This window comes from Camelus dromedarius, chromosome 5, assembly GCF_036321535.1.
Source record: "Camelus dromedarius isolate mCamDro1 chromosome 5, mCamDro1.pat, whole genome shotgun sequence".
In the NCBI taxonomy this organism is placed as follows: Eukaryota; Metazoa; Chordata; class Mammalia; order Artiodactyla; family Camelidae; genus Camelus; species Camelus dromedarius.
The window spans coordinates 37859247-37877256 of record NC_087440.1 but is presented as its reverse complement, the minus strand read 5'-3'; the positions used below and the strand labels follow the sequence as shown (position 1 = coordinate 37877256).

Genomic DNA, 18010 nt, shown 5'->3' with positions numbered 1-18010 from the left:
GAGTTATAACTGAGATACTATATAGAAACTTTGCTCCGTGTTTAGAGTTTTTAAGGAAAATACTATGTCTTAGGTGTTCAAAAGACTACTTCCCTGTCCAACTGAATTAATTAGTGTTCTTTCTTTCTTAATACTTTATGGAAGCCTAATAAAGTGTTTTTAAATATGGGGCTTACTAAATACGTGATGATGCAAAAAATCAGAGAGAGGAATGAATAAGGTCAGATGCCCAAAAATGACAATGAATACATTCAATAATTTTGTCTACAGTTAATGCATAGTCTGTGAACATTTTCCATGCAAGGCAATAAATTTCTTTGGTATATTTAGATATGGCTAACTTAATTATCTTACGAACATCATTTAATATTTTATCTCTTTGCCTGAGTATCTGGGAACCTCTGAAACTTAATATATCATACTATAAATCTGCATGAGGAAGGTAATTTATATTAGTTATATAATGTCAAAGGAAGAAAAACGGATAATTTCCTTAGAAACTATTTAAACTATGCATGACTAAAAGAAAGTCATGTGAAGTAATTTTCTCTTGCCTCCATATATCTTAAGAATCAGAAGACCTCTAATCTATTACACTGCCAAATTAGAAGGATTTAGATATGATCCAATTAAGTACAGATGCCTTAAAACTAAGTATTAGTCAATGTTTAAAGTTAAACATTGAATTGTTCATTTACTTTAAAGTGAACTACTATAGGGGTAGGGTACACCTCAGCGGTAGAGTAAGTGCTTAGCATATACAAGGTCCTGGGTTCAATCCCCAGTATCTCCACTAAAAAATAAAATAAAAAATTAATTTAAAAATGCATAAAGAAACCTAATTACCTCCCCTCCAAAACAACAACAACAAAAATAAAGTGAACTATTATAATAATTGGTATAATAATTTTTTATGCAGAATACTGTTTGAAATCAAGCAGGTTATAGATTAGAAAATATGTTTTTGTTATACTAACTTTATATTGAAATGGTACTGGTAACAAAATTTCATATATAATTTTTCTACAACACGTTGGCCAATACTTAATAAACCTCTTTCACCTCAAACATTAAATACAGAAAAGAATTTGGTTGTTAATTATCCTGTTAAACACTGGGGAAAATATACCTATTACAGCTTCTTGTGTAACCACTTGCCATTTGAGAAATGATGTATCAGACTCCTTTAGCTCTTCCCATGAGAGGTACTTAGGGGGCTCAAGAAATTTTTTTCATTTTATACAGGATTAAGCAGAGCTTAGCCCACACTCAAAAGCAAAATTCTCTAGGAAACCAAAGGCTGAGAACATTCCTTATTCAGAAGCGAAATTCCATTGTCAGGGAAATCACTAATACCAACTATCAAGGGAAAATGCCTCATTCCTATTGCAGGATCAGCTAAAGTGAAACTACTTCTTTAGTTGCTAGGAAACAACCGACTCATTATATGCCATTATCAGAACCCTAGAGAAGAAAACGGGCATCTGCTTCACATTTGGGGATGCTGGAGCATGAACTAAAAGCACTGAAATTGCTGCCAAAATCCCTGGTCTCCAGGGTTTATTCTGTGACCACAGCAGGTGCTGACACCAGACTAGCCTTTGAAGTTTTCCTTTCCACACTCTTCTTCTAAAATTACTTTTCCAATATCCCACATTTTTTAACTCAAAGATTCTAAGACAAGACTTCTCATTTGAGTTAACCTAATTATATCTGTGTTGAGCATAACTTAAGTGAAAAAAAAATAATACTCAGGAATCTTAATAATAGAAAAATTTTAAACTATTAATTATTCACTGACTGAAATGTACTAGATGTTTATCCCTTTAATTATTTTAAAGTCAAAATGGAAAATAGAAGAAAATTGTATCCAAAATCAGGAGAATAAAAAGGGAAACATACTGATAAATCCAGTACTCAAAATGACATTCTAGCATTTATATGCCTGTTTTCTTAATTGATCATGAAGTTTAACTTCTATTTTTATGGACTGACATCCTTTCTTGCAATGCGTCACAAAATGCATTCATGAATGTATAACATATTTATTCTTCAATCTCTTCCCTTCCTTTTAGCAGATGAGGTTAGAAGGAGATGGGGTGAAATTATGCAGATAAATTACTCGCCATTGGCAAGCTCCAACCAAGAGACTCCCTCTACAATTGCTTCTGTATCCAGAAAAATAAGTTATCCTTCAGAAGAAGCTGTAGACGTTGGTAAAAGAAGTTGACAAATCATATTCTCTCACCAAATTACAAAGAATGATCTGGGTAGGGCTTCCCATCCTAATATAATTCTTTGTCTCATCTCCCACTCTAATGCTTACACCACTTCAATTATTCATATCTGCCACTTATGGCTAAATAATGTTCCCTTGATAATACTTTAATACTTTTATTCTCAAACAACTCAGCTTTAATCCACCACCATGACTACCTTCTCCCAACCTGACTCGTACTCACTTGTGTCTTATGAAAAATCATTTTCAGTAAAGGATACCAGATTTAGCAAATAAAAGTACAGAACACTAACTTAGTTAAGTGTGAGTATCAGATACACAACAAATACTTTTTTAGCCTATGTCCCAAGTAATATTTGGGACATATCCACACGGAGAAATGATTCACTGTGTATCTCATATTCAAACTTAACTAGGTATATCTTGCATTTTATCTGGCAACCCTATTACCACTCCACTGAGAGATACCTTGATCCTTGACATTTTTTTTCACTTTAACAGAAACCTGCCTTTCCTCAACAATAACGTTTCCAAATTCCATCTATTAAAAAAAAGAAAAGCCTAACTGTTATAATGTTCCTCCTTCCCAGAACAAAATCCATTTATCTGTCACTTTTTATACCTGTTCCTCCCAAGCTACTGAATCACTTCTTCCCTGTAACAGATGATTTTCAATTATGTAATGCCCCCAATTTTACATAGCCTCCTAATCCTTCCTGACTGCCTGTCTTCCAGGCTGCGAATCCAATGTTTTGTTCGTTAAATGTTTGTTTTTCCCCTTTGGCCTTTCTGCCATGACAATCCTGGATCCAAAACTAAAAAGTAATGATATTTAGCATTCAGTGGGCCTTTGCTACCACATAGGGATCATTCATCTCTCTACCTCTTTTCTCCCTTCTGAAAGCAGTTAAAAAGCACTGCCTCTGGACCATCACATGCCTAACCTTGATTTCAGAACTACCAGCATTAGTTAGACTGATCTGGGATAATTTATTAAAAATGCAAACTCTTTGGCCTTCCCTTGGACCTACTGAAGGAAAATATTCAGGTAGGAGAGTGGAACGAAAAGGCCATAAATTAGAATTTTCAACTAGCTCCCCAGATAATTTTTATGAATACTGAAATGTGTGAACCAAATTTGCCCTATTGAGTAAACTTACCTTTGCTCCTTCCACTGAGAAAATCAAGGAAATAACAATTTTTGTTAACCTCTTTTTAGTGCCAGGTATGATGGGGTTCCCTCATCTGTTCTTTCCATTCTACTCACCAAACTTGGAACCACAGACTTATTTTCCAAAAGTAATTCATAACCTTTTCATCCCATTCCCTTTTGCTCCTTTCATAATATTCCTTTTTCAATAATCCTCTCATTTTCTAGAATCTTCAGTCCCTCTTCACTGTGTTCTACACTTTCGAAAAGGTTTGGCTGTCCCTTTTGGAAGCAAATGAAAAGGGTTTTAATTTGATACCACTCTTCCTTAAGCGTTCATCCTATTTTCCTTTCCTTTTCCCCCACCCTTGAATGGCCTATTTTATCTAATAGCAGAACATATGTCCACCTCCAAGATCATGCTATAAATCCATCCTTAAACCCCTATAATGTAACTTTTTCCATTCACTCTTCTACTAAAGGATCACAAATGGCCACCCACCATCTATTATTTCCTTGCCTTTTTTCAATCCTTATTCTCAGTGACCTATCATTCTTAAAACTCTGCAAACCAATGGTTCCTAAACTTGTCTACACACTGGAATCAGCAGGAAAGCTTCAAAATGCTGATGCCTAGGCCACACACCAAGGGTTCATGATTTAATCTGTCTGGAGTGTGATCTGAAACTCAAAATTTTTTAAAGTTCCCCAGATGATTCTAATATGCAGATATGTTGGAAACCCACAGCTGCAAACACTTGATCTTCATGACATTAGTATCCTTAGTTCTTTACCTACCTGAACACCTTCTTTCCTTCTTTACAGATGCTTTTTCCTCTCACACAAACACCCACCCCAAACCAGGAACACTAACCAAAGAGAAGTCTTCAACCCACTACTCTTTTCTCACTATAATTAATATAATTCAAGCCATGAAAGTAGAAAAGGTGTCTCGGGGGAATGGTGGTGATGATGACAATAAAGATGATACCTAATACCAACAAATCTAATACCCTACTGATTAAAGGATATATCATTATTTTATGCAGCACTAAAAGAAAAACAAAACACCTAAGATAAGGAGTCTATTAGAAGAAATCTACATAAAGCTGGAACTCCAAAAGACGAAACTCTCAAACTACAGGTAAACAAATTATAAATCCTCAATTTAGAAATGAATTTCAAGGAGATGTGCATCAATCCAGGCCCTGGCAGAAGGCAGAAAAACACCACCTTGAGAAGATGAACCACAAATTGATATCCGTGGAGCTTTCCAATCTGAATGCTTACCACCAGAGTGGTCCCAAAAACTTCTAATAGAGAACTCTGTTTAAAGTTGCCTCAGGTTCAAAGTGCCCCAGGTGAGTGGAGAAGTAAGACAAAACATCTCTGAAAAAAACAGACTTTAAGCCATGGCATGGATAAAGGAATTTTAAGAATCCATTACTTGTAAGATGCTTCTTGATTAGAGAAATGTTAAAATACGGGGAAAAAAATCTAATTTGTAGTAAGATTAATAAAATTCAATAATAACAGGGCACATTTATTTATATGACACTTATTATGCTTTTTAAGTATATTACACATATTAACTCATTTAATCTTCACAATGAGGTACACACCATTAACTTCACTGTAGAGGTAAGGAAACTAAAGTCCAACGAGGTTTTTGCCCAAGGTCATGCAGCTGTTAGATGTGCAGTAGGGTCTGGACTCAGGCAGATGTGGCTCCACAGTCCATTCCCGTAGCTACTGAGCTATGGACATAACTCTGGAGAACATCAATATTTAAGGGATAGGCAGAGAAAAAGAATGAAAATATAAAGGAAATTAAGAAAGCTGCCAGAGAAAAAAGACACAGTGCCCACAGGGATACAATTATTGAAATGAGGGCAGATTTCTCGTTGGAAATAATGAAAGGGACAGAACACAGTGGAACAGCATCTTTTAAAAGTTGAAGGAAAAAATGCCAACACAGTATTCTACATGCAGTGAAAATACAAAGGGAAAGGAAATACACTTCTAATAAACAAAAGTTAAGAAAACTATTCATCAGTAGGCCCACACCACAAAAAAAGACTAAACAAGTTCTTCAGGATAAAGAAAAATGACAGATGAAACTCAGATCTAAGGAAATGAAAAGCACAGAAATAGCAAATTTATGGGTAAATATTTAAGACCACTTTCTTAATTTCTTTAAAAGATGACTAAACAAATTTATAACACTGTATTATGAGATTTAATCATATTTAAAATATATCACAGCAACATATAAAGGATGCGAGGTGGTAAATGGAACAATATTGTTATAAGCTAATTAACTTCATGTAAAGTAGAACAATATAAACCTTAAAAAGGCTGAAAAGTTAAGAAAGCATATTATAATCCTTAAAACAGCCATAGAACAATAACAGGAAGAGGTTTAGCTTAAAAGCCAATAAAGGAATTAAAATGGAATTCAAGAAATATTTTATTTATCCAAAAGAATACAGGAAAAGAAAAGCAGAGGAAGAAAAATTTGGTGGAACAAATGAGAAAAAAGTCAAAATGGCAGACTTACACCCAACTATATAAACAATTACAGTAAGTGTAAATGGATTAAGCACTCCAAATACAAGGCAAAGATTATTAGACTTCAGATTGGGTAAAATAGCAAGACACAACTAAATGTTGTCTACAAAAGATCCACCTTAAATATAATGAAATAGAAGGTTTAAAGTAAAAGAATAAGAAAGATATTCCCTGGAAATGGTATGCACAAGAAAACTAATGTGGCTATATTAGTATCAGATAAAGTAGACTTCAAAATGAGAGTTTACAAGAGACAAAGAGGAACATTTCATAACATTATAAAGGTCAATTCACCAAGGCATAACAATTCTAAACAGGTGGTTAGAGCTTCAAAAAATGAAGCAAAAACGAGAATAAAGGGAGAAATGAACAAATCCACAATCACAGTTGGAGATTCCAACACTCCCAGTAATTGACAGAATAACTAGACCAAAATAAAAAAAAATCAACAAAGATATAAAAGATTTGAACAACACTGTCAACCCAACCTAAGTGATACTTATACCACAAAACTGCAAAATACACATTCTTTCTAAAAGCACATGAAATAATCACAAAGACAGATCATATGTTGATAGATAAAATAAGTCTAAAAAATTTGTAAAAGACTGACGTCTTACAGAGTAGATTCGCTAACCACAACAAAATTACACTGGAAATCAATGTCACTGAGTTATTAGGAAGATTCCCTAGTGTTTAGAAATTAAACAACACAAGTATCCACAGGCAAAAGAAAAGGAAATTATAAATTATTTTGAATTGAATGACAATGAAAACACATGTCAGAATTGGCAGGATTTTAAGCAATGACTAGAGATAAATTTACAGCCATAACTATTTATATTAAAAAAAAGAGAAATGTTTAAAATCAATTATTTAGGTTTCTACCTTAAGCAGCTAGAAAAAGAAGACCAAATTAGGCCTGAAATAAATAAAAGGAAGAAAATAAAAGAGAAGAAAACAATGAAATAAGAAACATAAAATAGAGAAAATTTAAAAGGCCAAAAGTTGATCCTTTGGGGAAAAAAAAATCAAAAAAATTGATAAACGCCCTAGCAAAAAAAAAAAAATCAAAGACTAAAAGAGAGAAAAAACAAATTACCAATATTAGAAATACAGAGGGAACACTGCTACATCCTGTATCCTACTTGAAAGGTAATAAGGCAATATTATGAACAAACTTCATGTATATATTCTACAAACTGGGTAAAATGAACAAATTCCTGTGAAAACCAACAAAACTGAAATAAGATGAAATTAAAGATGTGAATAAAATTAGTCCTCAGAAATGTTCTCTCCACCCATGGGGAGTTTGAAAAAACCACTCCAGCACTAGGTTTCTTTGGCAAATTCCATCAAATACAAACTTTAAACCAAAGCTACTAATCTTACACAAACTCTTTCACAAAACAGAAGAGGAGATTCCAAACTTATTTTATGAAGCCAAGATAGCTGTCATACAATACCTATAAAAGATATTGCAGGAAAAACAATTTAGAAACCGATATTCTTCATAAATATTGATCTAAAACTCCTTAATAAAATACTGGCTAACTGAATCCAGCAATATATTAAAAGTAATTAAACTATTATTTATTGTCATTAAAAATCATGACTAAGAAAAATTTATCTCAAATTTATTTCATCTAATATCAGAAAATCAATCAATGTAAATCACCACATTAATAGAATAAAGGAGAAAAACCACATGATCATTTCAATAAATAAAGAAAAGAAGCATCTAAAAGAGTTCAATGCCCATGCAGGATAAAACTTCTCAGCAAACGAACAGGAAAGAACTTCCTCAACCTGATAGAAAACATCAATAAAAACATAAAGTTATCACCTTTCTTAATTGATGAAATATTTACTGTTAATGTCACCACATATAACTTATTTCCCTTTTACTGTACAGCTTGGTAAAGAGAATAAATATCACCAAATAAGGGGGAAAAAACAAATCTGGATGAAGACTAGGATGTCTGCTTTTCCTGTTCAACTGGAAGTACTGGCCAGTGCAATAAGAAGACATGAAAATGAAATGAAAGGCATAGATTGGAAAGAAAGAAATGCTCTTTTACTTAAAAACAACATAACCACATGAATACAAGGTACCAAGAAAGCTACTAAATAACTATTCAAAAACAGAAATTTGGAAAAGTCATGAATGCAAGGCTAATATACAAAAATCAATAATATATATTCTATATGATAACTGTAAACAATTTGAAATTAAATGCAAAAAATAATTCTATTTACAATATCATCAAAGAACATAAAACACTTAGGATAAATCCAACAAATGAATTACAAGACCTATTCAATGAAAACTACATAATATTACTCAAGAAATTAAAGAAAATCTACATAAATGTAGAAACATATCACGTCCATGGATTAGAACACTCAATGTTATCAGGATCTCGATTCACCCAAAACTAATCTATACTGATAGTTGAATACTATCCCAATGAAAATACCAACATGCTTTTCTACATAAACTGACAAGTTGAATCTAAAATTTATATAGAAATGTAAAAGAACCTAGAATAGTCAAAACAATCTTAAGAAAGAACAAAGTTGGAGGATGTGCACTTTCTGATATTAATCAAGCTACAATCAAGACAGTATGGTTTTTACTGTAAGGATTAAACTATCAATGGGACACAACACAGTGTTCAGAGATAGACCCATATTCATATGCTCAGCTGATTTTTGTCTAATGTATCAAGTCAATTCAATGGGAAAAGGGAAGTCTTTCAAACAAACAGTGCTAGAACAATTAGATAAACTATTATAATATATGTTCCCCAACATCACCAAGCAATTAACTCAATTCTGACACTGTCTACATGGAGACAGCATCAGATTCCACACGTTAAGGGCTGCACCTACTTCCGATGCCAATCACAAGTCCAGGTTGTTACATGTGCTTCTGGATTGGCTGGCTCTAAATCGGAGGTTACCATGACTCCCTCCTCAGGTTCAATTACAAACATACCTCATTTTATCGCACTTCACAGATATGCATTTTTTACAAATTGAAGGTTAGAGGCAACCCTGCACCAAGCAAGTCTATCAGGGCCATTTTTCCAAGTGAGCATTTGCTCGCTTTGTGTTTCTGTGTCACATTTTGGTAATCCTTGCAATATTTCAAACTTTTTCATTATTATTTTATTTGTTATTGTGATCTGTGATCACTGATCTTTGATGCTACTATTGCAAAAAGATTATGGCTTGCTGAAGGTTCAGATGATGGCTAACATTTTTTAGCAATAAAGTATTTTTTAATTAAGGTATGTACATTGTTTTTTTAGGCACAATGCTATTGCACACTTAATAGACTACAGTATAATGTAAACATAGCTCTTATGTGCACTGGGAAACAAAAAAAAAGTTCTTGTGACTGCTTTATTGTGATATTCCCTTCATTGCAGTGGTCTGGAATCAAACCAGCAATATCTCTGAGGCAAGCCTATAATTTTACTAGAGGAGCTCACATAGCTCAGTGAAATATTTACTTACGTTTATCAGTTTATTATAAAGGGTATTATAAAGGATACAGATGAACAGCCACATGAAGAAGTATAAGGCAAGGGCCCTGAGCCCCCTCTCTTAGTCACCTTAGGGTCCCACCCTAAGTCACCTCAGTAGCATGAACTGGCAGGTGTGCTCAAAAGGGGATTCTTTACGAATGCAAAGGATAATCCTATCACTCAGGAAATTCCAGTGTTTTAGGAGCTTTGTGCCAGGACCCACAAAGGACAAATATATTTATTATGCCATAACTATGAAAAAATATAAACCTTGATCATTATCTTACTTCAGACACAAAAATTAATTCAAGATGTACAAGCCAGACCTATAAAGCTTTGAAATAAAAATACATGAGAATATCTTTACAACCTTGGGGTAGACAGGCAAAAATTTCCTAGAGAGGACCCAAAAAGCACTAAGCATTAAAAAAAATTTTTTTTCAGAAATCGAGTTTCATGAAAATTTAAATCTTCAGCTCATCAAAAGGCAAGTCACAGACTCGGAGAAATATTCCCAATACATGTATCTGACAATGGACTCACAGCCAGAATATATTAAAACTCTCACAACTCAATTACAAGAGGGGAAATGAGCCAAAAAAATGAGCAAAAGACCTGAACATACACTTCACAAAAGAAGATACAGCAATATCTAACATGCACGTGAAAGGGGCTCGACATCACAGACCAACAGAGAAGCCCAAATTAAAACCATCAGAAGATACCATTTTATACCCACCAGTGAAGAAACTGACAACAGGAAACGTCAACAAAGATGAGAAGCAACTAGAAATCTTATGAACACTTGTACAAGAATTTATAGCAGCCTTATTCATAACAGCCCCAAACAGGAGACTACCCACATGTCCATCAATAGAAATTAGGTTAAAAATATTGGGTTGTATTTATGCAGAGGAATACGAATCAGCAATAAAAAGGGATCAATTACTGATACATGCAACAAGAATGACCTTAAAAGCATTAGGCTAAGAGGAAGAAACCTATATGATAGGCTCCATACTGTAGGGTTCCCTTTATATGAAATGTAAGAACATGCAAAACACTTTTATGGTGATAGAAGTCACAACAACGATGGCTCATGAGTGTGGGACTGAATACAAGGGAGCCCAGGGAAACTTCTAGGGGACAGAAATGTTCTGTCTTGACCGTGGTTATATAGTTACATGTGTTTATCAAAAATCACTGAATTTCACATAAGATCTGTACATTCCATTACATTTATAAGTTTAATGCAATAGAATATTATAAAGGAGAGGGAAGAAAACTTTAAACCAGATTCCAGTTCAAGATTACAGACTGACCACAAGTATTTATCTTCTCCCCATAAAATAGTAACTGGAAAGGGACATGAGAAGAGCTTCTGGAACATTGGTATTCTAATTATCTATTTCTCTTGTCCCAAATGATGATTATTAAATTTTTTTATTTTGGAATAATTCATCTACCTGTACACTTACGATCTGTACACTCGCCTATATATACATATGTTATATTCAAAATTTTTTAATCAGCCAATGAATTAGTACCTCCACAATCCACTGCTATACAGAGCATCTACCCAGCTACTAAATTTTTAGAAAGGATGTTAAACTTACCAAATGCTAGTCTGCTTTCTAAAGCAAAACAAAAACAAAACACTCCTTAATTAGTAGCTCAGATGATTAGCACTGGTCACAGTATGATCTGAAAATATCAGCTTTGAGCTCCTACTAAAATGCACAAATGACAGAGTGACTTTACAAGAGACTGTAAGGCATGCAGTCCAATATCCTAATATCCTAAAGGATGCTCTAGGTATCCTCTAAGCATCCCAATAAAATAAGTTACAGATCCATTTTCTCACCCCTGATATGCATTCTGATAGTATGTTTGCTAAAAATGTATCTTCAGCACTTATCAGAATAAACTGTGACTTTTATACGATTTATGTATCAGAGAGCCAAATCTCTAAATATCCGCAAGTCCTCTGCCAGACAACCAAGTTCTCTAAATATTTTTTAAGCTAAGCATTTTATAAATTTTGAGAAGAACGATGAATAAAATCAGATGACTGAAATGTTGAGAGCGTGGCTAAACTCAGAAATCAAAAATGTATAAGGCCAGCAATTAACACAGTTATTCCACATTCTCCAACAGTATTCAGCAGTAGATAAAAGAGGCTGGGTTATGGAGGGACACTGAGAATAGGGATTTGGGATTCTGCCCTCTCCTCCCTTCCCCAAAAACCCACAAAATAAAATAGTAATATACTCAGCTTCCTTCAGACTTTTGATCCTCTCACCTCTAGTCTCAAAAAGCGTTCTTGTAAAAGCAAGCACTAAATCTAAGTGTGAGCTTCAGGTACAATCTTTTTGCAGCCTAATTATTTACACTGTCAGGTTTAATCCTACTTATTCTGTGGGAAACTCCCTTTGCCTCTCTCCTGAGAGCAGGTACACGTTTGCTCTCTCTCTTCCACCCTCAGGAGTTCATTTGCAGAGATGCTTTTGTCACCTATTGGAATCTGAGATTTAAAAGGGTTTCTGAAGATTGTACTGTGTAGCACAGGGAAATACATACAGGATCTTGTGGTGGCTCACAGCGAAAGAGAATGTGACAATGAATGTATGTATGTTCATGTATAACTGAAAAATTGTGCTCTACACTGGAATTTGACACAACATTGTAAAATGACTATAACTCAATAAAAAAAATGTTAAAAAGTAAAAACCAAAAAATAAATAAAATGAGAAAAAACGGGGGGGGGGGGGTCTGAGATTTAAAAAGGACAGAAAAGAGAGAACGTACACACCCCTCGCTGGGAATGGGCTATGGGGATCCTGCATCCCTGCACTGGGAACACCAACCCTTGGCCTGGATTTCTGTGTCTCTTCTCACTGACTTGGATCTCTGATCACTGTGAAAAGCAGAAATACTTCCATCTTCTTGTAGCCATCCATAAAGCCTTAGGAGGAATATTAGATTTTAGGATTCATAAGGAATGGGAAAGATTAAATCATGTGACAGTGAAATCTGGTCTTGGCACCACATAACCTATTATAAATTCAGCCTATCAATTGGATTCTTTTGCAAAACATCTCAAACCTGACTGCAAATTTAATGACTCTCCAATTAGCAAATACTAACAACAGTGTGCCAATAATAAATTGATACTTAATGCAATTTTCTTACCTGCCTCAACAGTTTCTCAATGGCTGACATTACCATCAGGCCTCTCCAAACAACCGGTGCAGTCTCTTCAACTAGGAAGCCCATGGACATACTGCAACAGTTAACCAAAAACACAACTAACTTACATAAGTTAATCAATTTTATTCTGAAAAGTAACATAAAGTAAAAAAGCTATGCTCACCAAGCAATGCCATAATTCAAAAGAGGTCGCATTAAGTTGCCTGAAATAAGAAAAAAACATCTTTTAGAACAGTAAGTCATTATACATAAACATACTGATTTGTTTTCTTATCAGTGTCAAATTAAAAATATAAATAAGCTACTCATACTGTACTTAAAAAATTTGAAAAATATAAAAATCCAAAAAGTAGCAAAACTCTATTTTGTATCTTAACATAACGAATGCCAAGTATGAAAAACCTAGAATAAGCATCATATTCAATGATAAAAGACTGAACATTTTTGCTTTAGGATTAGGGATAAGACAAGGATGCCCACTTTTGCCACTTCTATTCAACATATTACTTAAAGTTATAGCCAGAGCAATGAAGCAATAAAAAGAAAACAGCACCTGAATTGTAAAGGGAAAAGTAAAGTTTTCTTTTTTCACAGATGTTATAATCTTATATACAGAAAACCCTGAAAATTCCACCAAAAAAAAAAAAAAAACTATTAAAGCTACTAAACAAATTAGGTAGAATAGCAAGATACAAAGTCAAAATACAAAAATCAGTTGTATTTTTATACACTAACAATGAATAACGAGAAGGGGAAATTATGAAAATTCCATTTATAACAGCATCAAAAAGAATCAAATACTTTGGAATGAACTTAACTTGTACAGTGAAAACTACAAAACATTGCTGAAAAAATTAAGGAAGACATAAATAAATAAAAATACATCCTATGTTCATTAACTAGAAGACTTAATATTGTTAAGATGTCAATACCACCCAAAGCAATCTACAGATTCAATGCAATCCCTATCAAAATGCTGATAACACTTTTTGCAAATATCCAACCTAAAATTCACATGGAATCTGAAGGGATTCCAAATATGTAAATCAGTCTTGAAAAAGGACACAGCTTGAGGACTCGTACTTCCTTATTTCAAAACTTACTACAAAGCTACAGCAATCAAACACTATGGTACTGGCATAAGGGCAGACATATAGACCAATGGAATAGAGTAGAGAGCCCAGAAATAAACCCTCATATAAATAATTAAATGATTTTTCACTGAGAGGCCAAGATCATTCGATGGGGAAATGCTGGAAAAACTGGATATCTACTTGCAAAAGAATGAAGCTGGACACTTATCTAACATTGCAGACAAAAATTAGCTCACATGGATCAAAGGCCTAAACATACGAGCTAAAACTATAAAACCCTTAGCAGAAAGTATAGAGCAAGATCTTCATGGTATTGAATTTGGTAAGGATTTCTTGGATAGGACACCAAAGACACAGGCAGTGAAAGAAATAACAGACAAATTTGAATCCATGAAAATTTTTTAATGCTGTGTATCAAAAGACAGTATCAACAGAGTAAACAGGTAACCCACAGAGGGAGAAAATATTTGTAAACTATGTATCTTACAGAGATTAATACCCAGAATATGTAGAGAACTCTTAAAACTCAATAACAACCACAATAACAAAATTCAAAAATGGCAAAGAAAGTGAACAGACATCTCTCCAAGGAATGGAGAATGGCCAATAAGCACATGAAAAAATGTTCTACATCACTGATCACTAGGTAAATATGAATCAAAATTACTATGAGGTGGAGGAGGGTATAGCTGAGTGGTAGAGTGTATGCCTAGCATGCACAAGGTCCTGGGTTCAATCCCTAGTGCTTCCATTAAATATAAATAAACAAACAAACAAACAAACCTAAAATTACTATGAGATACCACCTCATACCTATTAGGATGGCAGCAATCAAAAAAGGAAAGAAAAGGAAGAAAGAAAGAGAGAAACAAACAAACGGTGAGAATATAAACTGGAACCCTTGTGCACTGCTCATGGGAATGTAAAATGGAAATGCTATGGAAAATAATATGGTGGTTCCTCAAAAAATTAAAAATAGAATTACCATACAATCCAGCAATTCCACTTTTTGGTATATACCCAAAAAGAATTGAAAGCAGGGTCTCAGTGTCTTGAAGAGATACTTGTACACTCGTGTTCACTGCAGCATTATTCACAATAACTAAAATGTGGAAGCAACCCATGTGTCCATTAACAAATAAATGGATAAGCTAAATGTGATACAGGCATCCAATAGAATATTATTCAGCCTTAAAAAGGAAGAAAATTCTGACATGTACTATAATATGGAACCATGAGAACACTATGCTAAGTAAAATAAGTCATTCATGAAAAAAGAAATACTCTGTGCTCCCCCTTATATGAAATACTGAAAGTAGTCAAAATCCTAGAGACAGAAAGTAGAATGGTGATTGCCAAAGGCAGGGGGAAGAGCCAATGAGGAGTTGTTATTTAATGGTTAGAGTATCTGTTTTATAAGAGAAAAGGACTATGGAGATGGACAGTGGTGACGGTTGCACATTATGAATGTATTTTATACCACTGAACTATATACTTAAAAATGATTAAGATGGTACATTTTATGTCATGGGTATTGTACCAAATTAAAAAAAAAAACCCTCTACTTTGTAATCTGAGACAAGAAATTGCATTAATCTCAAAAGGAAAACATGTACTGCTTATGCTCAATACAAAACAAACAAACTACACTCCACGTAGCAAAAGGTTACTACAAAGTACAGTTTCTTTTATCAAACATTCTTGCTACCATACACTACTTCTTTACCCTAACAAAGTACACTAGAATTCCTCTTACCTTAAGCAATTTAGACCAGTATTGAGCTAAAAGTTTAGGACAAAAAACATAAAAATCTAGCAGGATTACATACTCAGATTTTGTCATATGTTCTTTAGGTTCTTCCTCCTCTTTAAAGAGACAGAAATTGAAAATTGTGGATAAAATATACAGGCATGGTTTATAAAAGAAATCTACTGCTGAATTCTATTAATTGGATCCCTTCTCCCCTGCCAAAAAAAAAGCTATGTCCCTTCATTAAAATATTATTGAAGAAACAATCCCCTTTAAAATAGCACCCAAAGTAATAAAATATCTGGGAATAAATCTAACCAAGGAGGTGAAAGAATTATACACAGAAAACTATGAACCATTGATGAAGGAAATTAAAGACGACTTTAAAAAATGGAAAGATATTCCATGCTCTTGGATTGGAAGAATCAATATTGTTAAAATGGTCACACTGCCCAAGGCAATCTACAGATTTAATGCAATCCCTATCCAATTACCCAGGACATATTTCACAGAACTAGAAAAAATCATAATAAAATTCATATGGAACCATCAAAGACCTAGAATTGCCAAAGCATTACTGAAGAGAAAGAAAGAGGCTGGAGGAATAACTCTCCCAGACTTCAGACAATACTATAGAGCTACAGTCATCAAGACAGCATGGTATTGGTACCAAAACAGACATATAGACCAATGGAACAGAATAGAGAGCCCAGAAATGAACCCACAAACTTTTGGTCAACTCATCTTTGACAAAGGAGGCAAGAATATACACTGGAATAAAGACAGTCTCTTCAGCAAATGGTGTTGGGAAAACTGGACAGCAGCATGTAAAACAATGAAGCTAGAACACTCCCTTACACCATATTCAAAAATCAACTCAAAATGGATTAAAGACTTAAACATAAGACAAGATACAATAAACCTCCTAGAGGAAAACATAGGCAAAACATTATCTGACATACATTTCAAAAATTTTCTCCTAGAAGAAATAAAAGCAAGAATAAACAAATGGGACCTAATGAAACTTACAAGCTTCTGCACAGCAAAGGAAACCAGAAGTAAAACAAGAAGAAAACCTACAAAATGGGAGAAAATTTTTGCAAGTAAAACCGACAAAGGCTTGATCTCCAGAATATATAAGCAGCTCATACGACTCAATAAGAAAAAAATAAACAACCCAATCCAAAAATGGGCAGAAGACCTAAACAAGCAATTCTCCAAGGAAGACATACAAATGAACAAAAAGCACATGAAAAAATGCTCAATATCACTAATTATCAGAGAAATGCAAATCAAAACTACAATGAGGTATCACCTCACACCAGTCAGAATGGCCATCATTCAAAAATCTACAAATGACAAATGCTGGAGAGGCTGTGGAGAAAGGGGAACCCTCCTACACTGCTGGTGGGAATGCAGTTTGGTGCAGCCACTATGGAAAACAGTGTGGAGATTCCTCAAAAGACTAGGAATAGACTTACCATATGACCCAGGAATCCCACTCCTGGGCTTGTATCCAGAAGGAAATCTACTTCAGGATGACACCTGCACCCCAATGTTCATAGCAGCACTATTTACAATAGCCAAAACATGGAAACAGCCTAAATGTCCATCAACAGGTGACCGGATAAAGAAGATGTGGTATATTTATACAATGGAATACTACTCAGCCATAAAAACCGACAACATAATGCCATTTGCAGCAACATGGATGCTCCTGGAGAATGTCATTCTAAGTGAAGTAAGCCAGAAAGAGAAAGCAAAATACCATATGAGATCGCTCATATGTGGAATCTAAAAAACAAAAACAAAAACAAACAAACAAACAAAAATAAAGCGTAAATACAGGACAGAAATAGACTCACAGACAGAGAATACAAACTTGTGGTTACCAGGGGGGTGGAGGGTGGGAAAGGATAGACTGGGATTTCAAAATTGTAGAATAGATAAACAAGATTACACTGTATAGCACAGGGAAATATACACAAAGTTATGATAACTCACAGAGAAAAAAATGTGCCAATGAGTGTGTATATGTCCATGAATGACTGAAAAATTGTGCTGAACACTGGAATTTGACACAACATTGTAAAATGATTATAAATCAATAAAAAATGTTAAAAAAATATTATTGAATAAGTATGCATTTTTATGTTCCAAGCTAAAATAAAATATTTAAGAATATATATATATATTTTTTTTATGGTTTCCTTCTTTAACTTTGACTAAACTAACAAGCTCAATCTTCCCCACAGCTAATTTGATGGCAATATTCTTTTCCAAGTAACTTTTGTCAATTCTTCCCAAAGCATCAAAGTTAAATTTTCAGAGTAATAACTTTCCTCCTTTGTGCTCTGCACTATTTTCTACTTTCTATTTTCTTCAGTAACATATGCATACTGATTAAAGAATCAAGTAGTAGTATAAAATTATTACTAAATGTCAATAATCCACCAATCC

At 34.0% G+C, this 18010-nt stretch overlaps 1 protein-coding gene across 2 annotated transcripts in view; it reads right to left on the bottom strand.

Annotated features, from left to right (window-relative positions):
* The window catches only part of NUBPL (NUBP iron-sulfur cluster assembly factor, mitochondrial), a 176702-nt gene that overhangs the window by 94344 nt on the left and 64348 nt on the right, over nucleotides 1-18010 (bottom strand). For both annotated transcript variants that reach the window (XM_010986155.3, XM_010986154.3), the window contains exons 5-6: nucleotides 12870-12909; nucleotides 12689-12779 (exon numbers count right to left, since the gene is read on the bottom strand). In XM_010986155.3, coding sequence (XP_010984457.2) covers nucleotides 12689-12779; nucleotides 12870-12909 — 131 coding nt within the window. The remainder of the gene's footprint in view (nucleotides 1-12688; nucleotides 12780-12869; nucleotides 12910-18010) is intronic.